A 13,512-nucleotide genomic window follows, 5' to 3' on the forward strand; every position below is an offset into this window, starting at 1 on the left:
ACTACTCAAAATTTCCACTAGCGGTTCTCCAGAACTGGTCAGAACCTGCTGAATACCACCTCTGGAGGGAATGAAGGGTTTGTTGTAGTAGGCTACACTTTTAATACCATAGATCAGGGGTCTCCAACCTTGGCAACTTTAAGACTTGTGGACTTCAACTCCCAGAGTTCCTCAGCCAGCTTTGCCATAGATCATTGTTTCTCGACTTCAGCAACTTTAAGACCTCAGCAATTTTAACGTCTGTGCAACCTTAAGACCTTAAAGCTGTTGAAATGGGGAAACACCAGCACTGATCAGGATACACTTCTAGACAAGTGGTTTAGTATTTGAATACCTGCAACACTGAGTGGAGGAACACATTTTCAAATAACAAGAGTGCAATAGTATAGTCTAGGGATACTTTCCCCCTTCTACATAACATCAGTAATTCCGTATCATGCTATGAACACTTTAGTTTAGAGAAAATAACTTATGGTATGTTTAAGCATTAGAAAATGCATTTGTGTTTTTGGATGATATCCCTTCTATACTCTGTATCTTTATTTTTTTTAAATCAAATTTACACAAAACTAGTGTCACCGGGTGGCTTACAAGTTAAAATAATAAAAAAAAGCTAAAAATCATATTAACTAAATCAGAGCTCTCCAGATTTGGCAACTTTAAGAATTCTGGGAGTTGAAGTTGACAAGTCTTAAAGTAGCCACGTTTGGAGACCCCCTGAACTAAAACATCAAAAGCTATAAAAAAAACTAAGCTAAAGTGAAAAGTAGATGAAGAAATGTTGACAATAATGGAGCCAGTTTACTAGCTCACCCATCTCCGAGGTCTCCAGGCGTGCTGACACAACCTGGTCTTGTGGATGTTCGGAAGATCAGAAGACATGAAACCAACCTCATTTCAGTGGGGAGAAAACTCCACAATATGGGTGAGAAGGCCCACTATGCAGGGCCCACTAAATGTAGCTCCCTAGATGATGACACCTGAACATACCCTCTCTGCTGCATCCGGTGGGATGAGCAGATGAAACTGGGGTGAGGCAGTCCTTCAAATTACCTGGCCCCATGCCATGAAGAACTCTAGAGGTCAACATCAGCACATTGAAATTGAACCTGAAAATAAACTGGTGAATAATGCCGCTTGAGAAGTAGAGATATAAAGAATGTTCTGCAAGAGACTCACACAGCTGCTTGCAGCCCCGTGTAGAACTCATTGGAGTAGTCCAACAAAGTGGTGATCAGGACCTGAGTGATTGTGAGTAGGTCTTCTTGATCTAGGAATATGTACACAATATGAAATTGCACAAAGGTCCTTCTAGCCACAACTGCTACCTCATCAAGAAGGAGTCATGAGTCCAGGAGGATGGACACACACACCCATTGTACATAGGGTCTGTTTGGGGCAATACAACCCCATTCAGTAGCAAAGATAGTATAGTCCTAGGATCAGAGGGCCTCAAAACCCAGAGCCTGTTGAAGACTGTTGTTTCCCATCCATATCTTCACAATATTCAGATTTAGGATAAGATATCCATTGCTTAATTATCCAGAGGCAGGGATGTACAATTGGGTGATATCAGCATACTGATCTCATCCCATGATGATGTATGAACTTATCCAGTGATCTCATGTAGATGTTAAATGAAAGAGGGGAGAATACCAATCCCTACAACACCCTACAGAATAGGGATGGAGGTGGAATCTCTTCTTCCAAGTCACCACCAATTGAAATCAATCTCAAGGAAAGGAGGAAAGCTAGCACAACCCCGTACCCCCCAGATCCAATCCCCTGAGTCAATCTAGAAAGATACCATGGTCAATGATATCAAAAGCCACTGAGAAGTCAAGGAAAGCAAGGGTAGATGCACAGCCACCATCTCACCAACATCAGACTTCAACATCAGACCAGAGCCATTTCCATTCCATATCCAGGTCTGATCCTTATCTGAAAAGGATACAGTTTGTACAAGTCTCTGGCATGTTTTTAATACTCATTTAACATTTGGATGTGATTATTAATTTACTGAAGCCTACATTGTTTGTTTGGTCCTTTTTTAGTAGTACACAAAGCTTAAATACATTTAGGTGTGTCTATAAAGAAAAAGTGTGCAGAGAACTTGAATTCTCCTGCTGGCTAATTGGAGATGCTAGATAGTTGTCATTTATTTCTAATCAATCCTTTGTAATTCTGCATATCTTCTTACATTGATACCATGAAATAATATCAGCGTACTAGTAACATGTCATAAACATTTGCAATATGTTTACAATTACTAAGCCTAGGATTAATAGGCTGAAATGTTTATGTGAGGGAAGATGACTAAATATTTAAAGGAGACAAAGCAGCAATCCATTGTGATGAAAAGGCTTCATTAATGAGATCTATTGCAGAGACAAGGCTACTGTATTCAGCTCATCTTATTTATATGGCACTGTCTCTTTGAAAGCAAGGAAACTCAAGTTGTATTGTTTTCAGAGGACTCGGTTGCAATTAGTCTCAGCTAGATTAGAGTCTGTTTGACTTCTTTCAATTTTTTTTAAATAACTTCTGCTTATCTTATAATGTTTTGGCTTCAATCCTACAGCTATGCTATCATTCTTTTAGAAATAGCAACAAGAAGTGATCCATCATTGGTAAGAAATGCCATAAAATATGGTTCTTCATTAAAGTTAATCTTATTGGTATCCTTGAAGACTTTTGGGTAAATGTGTATATCCACTGGATTTCTGATACCTGCTTCCTCTTTAGCTGTGGCAGTTCAGTATAAGCAGAGGACATAATTCATTCAACATTAACACAACCCAGCACTCTGCATAAAACTAATGAAATACATTTAAAGAAAAAGTAGACTTCCAGAAAGCTAACTGAGTCTCTTTATACAACTCAGGAAGTAAACATAAACCAAAGAAATTAGAGCAAAATCCTTTATTATTTAAAGGATAATTTATGCAATAGCAATAGCAGTTAGACTTATGTACCGCTTCACGGTGCTTTACAGCCCTCTCTAAGCAGTTTCCAGAGTCAGCCTATTGCCCCCAACAATCTAGGTCCTCATTTTACCCACCTCATAAGGATGGAAGGCTGAGTCAACCTTGAGCCTGTGAGAATCAAACTGCTGAACTGCAGCTAGCAGTCAGCAGAAGTTGCAATGCTGCCTTCTAACCACTGCACCACCATGGCTCATTAATGCACCTAGAATTTCCCTTCAAAATTACATAATTTGTAATTTGATCTGGGATCACCAATGATGGGCAAGGACCTTCCTATATAGAATGTTTACATGCAATGGCTGAAATGTGCAATAATAGTTCAAATGTGCAAAATCTGCCTCTTAAAAGGGCAATATCACTTCCAGTCTAGAGTTGCAATAATAACCATAACAAACTCAGTTTGTGAGTCCCTACATCTACCTTCTAGAAACCTTGACAAGCAGGGCCATAAAGCTAAATGCACTGTGCAAAGAATGATAGCTGAAGCATTCAGTTCCCAAAAGAGAGGCCTGATGCACGTAACATCTTAATACCAATAGCACTTAGACTTATATACCACAGTGTAGACTTATGTACCACAGTGTGCTTTACAGCCCTCTCTAAGCAGTTTACAGAGTCAGCCTATTGCCCCCAATAATCTGGGTCCTCATTTTACCGACCTTGGAAGGATGGAAGGCTGAGTCAACCTTGAGCCTGTGAGAATCAAACTGCTGAACTGCAGCTAGCAGTCAGCAGAAGTTGCAATGCTGCCTTCTAACCACTGCACCACCATGGCTCATTAATGCACCTAGAATTTCCCTTCAAAATTACATAATTTGTAATTTGATCTGGGATCACCAATGATGGGCAACGACCTTCCTATATAGAATGTTTACATGCAATGGCTGAAATGTGCAATAATAGTTCAAATGTGCAAAATCTGCCTCTTAAAAGGGCAATATCACTTCCAGTCTAGAGTTGCAATAATAACCATAACAAACTCAGTTTGTGAGTCCATACATCTACCTTCTAGAAACCTTGACAAGCAGGGCCATAAAGCTAAATGCACTGTGCAAAGAATGATAGCTGAAGCATTCAGTTCCCAAAAGAGGCCTGATGCACGTAACATCTTAATACCAATAGCACTTAGACTTATATACCACAGTGTAGACTTATGTACCACAGTGTGCTTTACAGCCCTCTCTAAGCAGTTTACAGAGTCAGCCTATTGCCCCCAATAATCTGGGTCCTCATTTTACCGACCTTGGAAGGATGGAATGCCAAGTCAACCTTGAGCCGGTCAGGACTGAGGAAATCAAACTCCTGACGTGAGCAGAGTTAGCCTGCAGTACTGCATTCTAACCACTGCACCACCACGGTTCTTAACACTGATTGCAATAGCCTAGGTTCCCACTCTGTCTATTTCTATATTTGTATAGCTATATGTGAAAAAACACCAGCATTGTCTGTGTTTTGCAGAAGGATGATACACATTCAGAAAAATATTCTTTGTGCCTCCCTTTGGCAGAACTAATATCTGAAAAATCTGAAAATGCTTGTCCCTGTGCCACAGAATATATAGAGGTAAATTTAACATTTGGAATCTTTTCTGTCTTCTTTATGAGTGAATTACTGTATCTTTGTAATTTATATCCCTAAAAATCACCATATGGGCCTGCTATTTATGCCTTAGTATGAGTATTATTATTTCATGATATTGATACTCTTCTGTACTTAACAGTATCTGCAACTCAGTTGCTGTTAAGGAGAAAATGAAGCACACAGTTTAATCTATAAAAGCTGGCAACTTTTATGATTCCAGTGCATATTCCCTTTGAAAGAAATGAAATGTTTTATTTTTATTAAAAACACAAAGCAACTAATGTTGCTTTTCCAATTTCTCATTTAAATGCCATGGAACAGTGAAGGGCATTAATATATGTTTTTTAATTGTATTATTGTCACAAACTGATATTTCAGCTTGTCTCACAGAAACAGAAGGCAGCAAATGATGCCGTTAATTTGCAGTCCTTGGAGGTTTAAGACTTCTGTTGGTTATAATCTGTCAGTCCCACAATCATATTTAATAATTATGGAGCTTTGGCTTTTCCATTTAAAAGATAGCTGTCAGCGAGCCAAAAAGATATGTCTTTAGGCTGGATCTATTTTTTAAAAAAAGAAAAAAGAAATCAAATGTTTGCTCATCATTGAAGAATCACTGTGCCATACTTTAATTTCATTCTTTTTCTTGTTTAATTACCCTAGAAGCAACTGCTCTGATATTTCAGCCATACAGTAATCTGTCTACAGAATGCATTTTTTCCAAATGACTTAAGAACATCTCCCAGAATGTGTGCATGTGTATATGTGTGTTTGTAAACACACACACACACACACACAAGGAGATATATACTATATAGATCAGGGAAATGGCATGCAAGAGTTAAATATTTTGTTCCCAGAATCACTCCTACAATTTTCAAAGCATTCAGTAATTGAGGATATTAAGTATTTAAAAAAACACCAGCAAGAGTTCCTTGTCACCTCATTCATTTCACTGAGAATATCTAGCAAAAACAGTAAAAAGTCTATTTTAATTCATATTAGAAGATGCTATTTGTAATGCCAGATAAATTAAAAAATAGGCATTTGATTAAATTATCAATAACATACAATCTGATTTATTTCTGATTTGTCTTGGTTTCAAAACTGAAGTTTAAAATAATTCAGGTGAATTCTCTGATATATAAAAAGTAACAGGGAACAAGACCAATCATAGGCATTCCCATCAAAGTGAGAGTTTGTCAAAATAATTACAGTATTTGAATTTATTTGTTCAATTTTTATGGCCAGCCATCTCAGCAAGTGTCTCTGGATGGAGAATTGTAGTGCCATGATGAGAATCCCATCTTCTTACATTTGAATTTCCCCTGTGATACCAGTATGCAGGTCAGGGTTGTTGTACTATCATGCATACGTATTTTATAATTAGCCCCACCGATGATGGACACCCGTGTGACTTGCGTATATAAGAGAACTGTGCAGTGGTTTGAATGTGTTTCCAAAAAATATGCATTTTTGGTACTTGAAACTGTGAATGCAGCACCTGTCAATGACCCGTTGCATAGCACACTATAATAAAGCATATTTTAATAAGGCACAAATAGCTGCTGTATTCATTCCCCTGACTATTCTGAAGTATTTCTTAGGAATTAAAGCCAAACTAACTCCAGGTACTGAAATGATGGACCTTTTTTTTTTCTATAAAAGTCCTCAACATGTATTAAATAACTTACTTAATATACACCCAAACAAATGCTAATGCCTATTATCCATCCTCTCTATGGTTATAAAATCCAAGAGATAGACAGTTCTTTGAATGCAATGAGACATAAAAGGAAATACATTTAAGGTATTTGTATTTATTGAACAACAATTTTGATGTGACCAATCAGAATAGGTTGTCCAGGAAGGTTACAAGCAAAACCAACCACCACTATTCCTCATACCATCAAATCCAGGGCTCATAATAGATTTTGAGGAGAGGAATCACTGAGCCTGTTGCTAGGAAAAAGGTTAAATCCCACCCACCCCTCACCCCCACAACCTAATCACAATCCAGATTGGCCCAAATGTTATTTAAGTGGGGGGGAAATCACTTTGATGAGGTAAATGGAAGTACCTATTTATTTTTAGATGGCTAGTTTGTCTGGAGAGATTTAAAGGTGGATTCCTGGCTTTTTAGAAAGCTACGAAGACTCTCCTTTCTGAGTGGGTATTTGATTTAAGTAGATAGGATTTAGGTATTTTAGTTATTGTTATTCAGATTTGTCAGGATTGACTTTTCTTTATAATTTGCTTTATAATTTGATAGTTAGCAACTCAGAGTTGATTGAGTGGGCTGCATAACATTTTTTTCTAAAAGAGAGAGAGGGAGAGAGGGAGGGAGGGAGGGAGGGAGAGATAAATTTAGTAGTAAAGAAGCCAGGAAGTGTTTAAAACTGAGGAAAGTATGGCTGAATTGCACATAGGTTATGTCTGGAGTTGAATTAAACTGGAATTTGTCAACATTCTTAATTGGATGACATATGATGAATGATAGAAAGAAAAGATCAGAAGGTAGGTATCTTGAACTGGAATGACTGAATTACTATACTATATTCTTTTATTTTTTTGACAGCTCATCAGGAAATGTAGAAAAGGCAATCCATCACAAAGACTTACTTTTGAGCAAGTGAGGAAATTGTTATGTAAAATGAACCCAAACAAAGTTAGTCCAGTTGACATGATGATGACTTTGGTGAGAATCATGGTTATTACTTTAATTATATTAGATTTCTTCCTTCCAAGTCTCCAACCCTTCAATACATTTGAACATCATTAAAATGTTCTATAGTTACCTTTCATAATGCGGTCCCTTCCATATATGTTATTAATTGCTAACATATTCAGCTAAACATTGCTAATATTGAGATAACTAATGTCATGCACAGAAAAAAGCAATAAAAAAGAAGCAGGTCCTCAAACTTTTACCAACATATTGATATTTTCCAACAAAATGTCATCTATGCCACTCCAATAGTTCTCTCTGCCGGACTCGGCATCTGGAAGTAAGCCTAATTTGATTGACAAATCAAATAAATGAATACATAAATAAATTTAGATCTGTCACTGCTACTCATTCCGTTTTCTCAGTTCTCATACTCCCTTTCCTGTATTCACATTACTTCAGATTACTTGATGGAGAGATGCAAGAACCATTACCCAGGCACAAAAGGGCTGGGGCATTTTTTAAAGTCTAAAACTACATGATAATTTTTCGAAGCAGCTGAGATAGATACCTCCCACTAATGTCCTGGACTATAAGGAATATGAGGAGGAGACCCAGCACAAGCAGACTTGGAAAATTCTGTTTTTATAGCCATGGCCAATAAAATTAATCTTCCTGTGGACTTAATTTCCTGGTCTGGTCTTCCTACTATGGCTGATATGCAGTGAGGGATAGGCATACTAAATCTATAATTAAAATTCTATTCTGATGAGTATCATTTATGATCATTTGAGCAATGTTTGATTTCTCCATTAAAAAGTAGTGTGCAAGCTGTTAGTCCCCTCTGGTTCTGCTTGAGGAGCAGGTGGTGGCTGTGGCCAGGAGGGCCTTTGGTTTCATTTGGGGTTCCAATTGTATTTTCCCTAAACTAGGATGCCCTTGAGTCAATCATTCACATGCCTTAGTTAATTCATGGCTTGATTACTTCAGCACACTCTACAAGAAACTACTCTTAAATACCACTGAGAAACTTTAGCTTGTCCAGCCTATGGAGGCAGAGAGAGTGACAGGCACACCTCAGTGGGCTTATGTGACATAGTCATTCCCCTTCCCTCTCTTGACCTAGAGCAGGAGTGTCAAACTCACATCGTCACATGACGTATCAGGACTTTTTTTCACCTTTGCTAAATGGGGTATGGGCATGGTCAGCGCATGACACATTCGGCGCACAGGCCAGGAGTTTGACAGCCTTGACCTAGAGCAAGGCTCTCCAAACTTGGCAACTTTAAGACTTGTGGACTTCAACTCCCATAATTCCTCAGCACGGCTGGCTGAGGAATTCTGGGAGTTGAAGTTCGCAAGTCTTAAAGTTGCCAAATTTGGAGATCCCTGACCTTGCAAGTCTAGTCTAAGATGCTCTCTCAAATTAAACTTCTGCTTTGGAATGAAATTTCTTTTATCTAACTCTTGGCTGTGGCTCTTCCTTTTCCTCCTCAAGGTTGTTCTTACAATCCATTATAATCTGGCGTTAGATTGTGGCTAAATTTAACCAAATGATATAGTAATAGCCACTGCTATCATAGCCACAACCTATAAATCGGGAAGCATTTTGTTTTGTAAAGAGTGATACTACCTTTCTGCTTACATTATGCTAAATGTTTAAGCATCCATCTTATGCTGTTGATATTCTTGATGGATCCCATTGCTCAGTCATTGCCTTCTATTATCAATCTTTCATAATTTCTAGAGAGTAAGCTTTTATTTTAGGAGACATTTGTAAATAAATAAAGGACTACATTTGAACTAGCATTTGTGACTCTCCTGCAGGACTGTTATCACATTTGTGGGGAAAGGGTAGAGCTTGGGACCTCTCCCCCTAAGAATGAGAGAAAGGGGAATAAACAAGAGAAAGGGGGGGGAAAGACTAGGGCTATCAGATCTAAACTGCAAAACATCTTGTGTCCTCTAGTCTAGTAGATCAGGGGTCCCCAACCACCGGTCCGCGGACCGGTACCGGTCCGCGGAACAAGTCCTACCGGGCCGCTGGCTTGCTGGGCGCCGCCATCTTTTTGATGAAAAAGTGCTTCCGGTGAGCTTTTCCGGGTAGAAAGCTCACCGGAAGCACGTTTCATCAAAAAGATGGCGGCGCCAGCGCTCGTGAGCTTTTCCGGGTAGAAAGCTCACCGGAAGCACGTTTTCATCAAAAAGATGGCGGTGCCAGCGCTTCCGGTGAGCTTTTCCGGTAGAAAGCCATTTCTACCGGAAAAGCTCACGAGCGCTGGCGCCGCCATCTTCTTTGATGAAAAAGTGCTCCGGTGAGGTCACCGGAAGCACTTTTTCATCAAAAAGATGGCGGCACCCAGCTGATGCCGGTACCGGGCCGCGGCGCCCAGCTGATGCCGGTACCGGGCCGCGGCGTAAAAAAGGTTGGGGATCACTGTAGTAGATGGTCCCAAAGAGTTTTCTGAGCTTCTTTTCAGCTCCCTAGTGGTCATCCAAAACTTTGCAGCCCAGATCTACTAGCAGTCAACAAGACATTTTAATTGTTCCAAACAGTTGCCCAGTGCCCCAAAATGATAATGGATAAACTAAGGAGAAAGTTGTTAGTTTTCTCCTTCTTCTCCACAATGTTTCCAATACTATAGCATTAGTTATGAGAAAATAAAAAGGCAACTTGAAATGTAACTTCCTAATACAGTCACTTTCTAGTGCTGGATGGCAAGGCTTAAGTATTCTTTGAAGCACATTTCTTGACTGCCTATATAAGCGGTTCCCCTTTAAGCATTTTAATCATTGCCATGTGGCATCAAAATGATTTCAGATGCACACCTCTGTTTTGTTGCAGAAGATGCGTGGGCAAAGCTGTGCAAAATTTTCTCAGAGCCTGTTGGCAATGTGATTATTTCTCACTGAATATGCTCCGGGGTTGCTTGAGTTGAATGCATTTTTATTTTGGCTAGATGGAGAAATACAGCAAGCACCTGGAAGTGTTAGTGGCGGAAAGAACACAGGATTTAACATATGAAAAACAGAAGACAGACCGTTTGCTGTATAGTAAGTGATCAGCATCAACAGGAATACAATTTATTTTGAGAAATAGTGACTAATATATGCTGTTGAAAACAGATTTTAGATTTCCTCAGTGATTCAAGTATTCTGATTTCCCCTTTTTACAATTTTATAAGATAGGGTGAGTTAGTAAAGATAGAGAAAAAACGTGGAAAAGAAACAAATGAAAGCTGATATTTGTCGAAAGTAGACAAATAAGGAAAGGTAAATGTATTATTAAGCTTCCATTGGAAACATTCTTAAATTTGTTTGTTCTTTGAGCATCATCATTCAGATTTGGCCAAATTATATACCAGGGAGAATTCTTTGACATTTTCACTTAGTTTTTGCTACTTGCATTGCTTAACAGGTGTACAATTAACTCAGTTAAATTGCTAAACTGGCATAAGTTGTAAGTTCAGCTTGTAGTGAAAACATCAAAGAAAATTCTAAAGCTTCAATATATTGTTTTCAAAGTGTCCCAGTGATCTCAGTATATAGTACATTTTAGGATGTTTTGGTTTAATAGCTAGAAACCTGAGAAATGGAAAAGAAATTTCATATCCATTTGATAGTGTTAAAATAAAGGAACTAGTTCAAGGTTCTTGATGTAAATTGAAACTGTGATGACCCGGGGCATGGCACAAAGGCAATATGGTCACATAAGTAAGAAAAGTCCCTTTAATACCTCCAACTTTGCCCCCAATGTCCAGTTACCTTCGTCTGGAGAAAAAACTGTCCCAAGAACAGTCTTTAAGTGGAGGAAATTCAGTCTGAAAACAAAGTACTTATAACCTGTAAATAAAAATCCACACAAACCACGCTCAGCAATTAACTGGACAGGGCAGGATAAGGAATTGCAGACTTCAAAAGCCAACAAAACACACACAGTTGGGAAGACACCAGAAACCCAGATAAGCCTCGACAAAACAAGATAATACATGATTTGTTTCCAACAAGTTGCTGTGCACAAACTCCCTTTTTAAACACTGTGTTCCCAGCTGCAGCTAATGAAGGGAATCAGGGCCCTTTCTTCCCCCATAAGCCACGCAACTCACATTGCTCCCCTCTCCATTCCTCCCTGCTAGGATGAAGAGGGGGTGGGCCTGGATCTTCCTCTGAATTCCCTCTGCCTTGCTCTACCTCTCTCCTGCTCTGCCCAGCCAGACTGTACCCTTCCCCAGTTTCTTTCACACCCCCATTCCCTGCTCAGACCTCCTCCTCAGAATCAGATTCCGACAGGGGCATGACAGAAACATACAGTTAGTCATCGATTTACGACCCCCAACTCAACCCAAAATTTCTGTTGTTAAGTGAGACATTTGTTAAGTGAGTTTTGCCTCATCTTTCATCCTTTCTTGCCACAGTTGTTAAGTGAATCACTGCAGTTGATAAGTTACTAACCCAGTTGTTAAGTGAATCTGGCTACCCCATTGACTCTGCTTGTTCAGAAGGTCCCAAAAGGTATCTTCATAAATATGAACCAATTGCCAAGCATCTGTATTTTGATCACATGATCATGGGATGCTGCAAAGGTCATAACTCTGAAAAAACAGTCATTAGTCACTTTTTTCAGTAACTTTGAATGGTCACTAAATGAACTATTGTAAGTTGAGGACTACCTGCAGTTTATTTTCTGTAATGAAATACTTGCATATTTCAAGTAGGTATAGTTTTCCCGCTGTGGACATATTTCTATGTTTCATTTGCCATGTTATGATAGCAATAGTAATTGCATTAATTATATAAAACAGGTATGTTGCCAAAACAGGTTGCAGATGATTTAAGGCAGGGGAAACCATCACAGGCCCAAAGTTATGTAAATTCCACCATATTTTTCAGGTAAGTAAGAACTGCTTTTAAATTGCAAGCTAATTGGAGTGCGTGCATAATTTTGAAAGATTGAAAGGAGGTTCTGTAAATTACATCATAGGCATACATTTACATCTTCTCACAATTGGCATTATAGTTACAGCACTGCATACTATGTTGAACTTTAGAAAAGCTATTATACAAGAACACAATGCCTATTTATCTGTTTTTTTAAAAACCAACCCACAAATTGGAACACACCTATTATTTGTCCTTATGATGAGTAAAATATTCTTCTACCATCTTGACTATACTTAATGATCTATATTAAAAGAAACAATTGTTGTGTGCATGTTATTTATCTATGTGCATATTCATTCCACATTGGACTTTGAAAGAAAAAGTTGGATAACATCCTTTGGGGGGGATGTAATGCAGTATGTACACATAGAGGATATGTTGGTTTGGATATCCTGTTGGCTCCCACAAGGCACTTCTAAACGCCTGGGGAGAGCTGACTAGGTAGGCTGGCACCAGTCTCATTACTTCAAGGAAATCCTTCATGCCTGGCGTATGCACATTTTTTGTTTCAGGCTACAGAACCTCTTGGTTTAAAAAAACAATCTCAGAACTCCTCATCAAGAGGCAAAACTCTAGTGAGAAAATGGGCCACATTCACATCTCCATTTCCCTCTCTGTCATAGAACACTATCAAGGTATCATGGAACCCTTAGAGACCTTATTGTGGACAATCTAAACAGCTGCTAAACCATCCTATTTTTCCATGCTAACGACTGGGTCTTGATTGGGTTTCCTGTGTTTGGAAAAAGAGAGGGTGGGGGGAAGCTCATTAGCTGTGTATTGAAAGTAGTTTGAAGGGACCGATTACTAACAGGCTAAACAGAACGAATGAGGGTGGATATATGGGTATTCTCTAGCAGGTCTTCTCTTTTATCTTTTAATTGTATGATCCTAAAAGCTATTGATGTTGGAACTGAGATAGTGCCATGTTAGCAGAAAGAAAGAAGTTGTTCTAATTATTATAGAGAAATAATCTTCACAGTAGTTTTACATAACGGTTATTTGATCTTTGCTTCTTGAGAGAAACCTCTGTTGTAAAAAAAAAAAAAAAACTGGCCTGAATAGTACATCTCTGTATTCAGCAAGCAAGTCCATTAAAATTCTGCAGGTTAATGTCTGTTGATTTATGCTTACATCTGCTTGTCTGCAGATGGGCATGATTTATACCTAACTGGGAAAACAACTCTGAGAGATTTATATGCCGAGCAGATGTAAACCTAATATATAGATAAGAGGTTATCTAATCTCCTTGTAAATTAAATTTAAATGATTCAGCGTGGCCTCCCCTTCACACACACACCCTTTGGCTTTTTTGTCCTAAAAAAAATGGAAGAT

The 13,512-nt window shown here is 38.7% G+C and overlaps 1 protein-coding gene across 1 annotated transcript in view; it reads left to right on the top strand.

The window, feature by feature from the left end:
* Positions 1-13,512, top strand: part of LOC113415038 (atrial natriuretic peptide receptor 1-like) — a 66,230-nt gene that overhangs the window by 37,120 nt on the left and 15,598 nt on the right. Inside the window, exons 15-19 of the mRNA XM_087954218.1 lie at positions 2,582-2,630; positions 4,449-4,550; positions 7,147-7,266; positions 10,197-10,290; positions 12,039-12,126. Of these exons, the coding sequence (XP_087810344.1) occupies positions 2,582-2,630; positions 4,449-4,550; positions 7,147-7,266; positions 10,197-10,290; positions 12,039-12,126 (453 nt within the window). The remainder of the gene's footprint in view (positions 1-2,581; positions 2,631-4,448; positions 4,551-7,146; positions 7,267-10,196; positions 10,291-12,038; positions 12,127-13,512) is intronic.

This window comes from Notechis scutatus, chromosome 2 (genome assembly GCF_049901735.1).
Source record: "Notechis scutatus isolate UNSWTSFEM ecotype Mainland chromosome 2, rNotScu1.2, whole genome shotgun sequence".
In the NCBI taxonomy this organism is placed as follows: Eukaryota; Metazoa; Chordata; class Lepidosauria; order Squamata; family Elapidae; genus Notechis; species Notechis scutatus.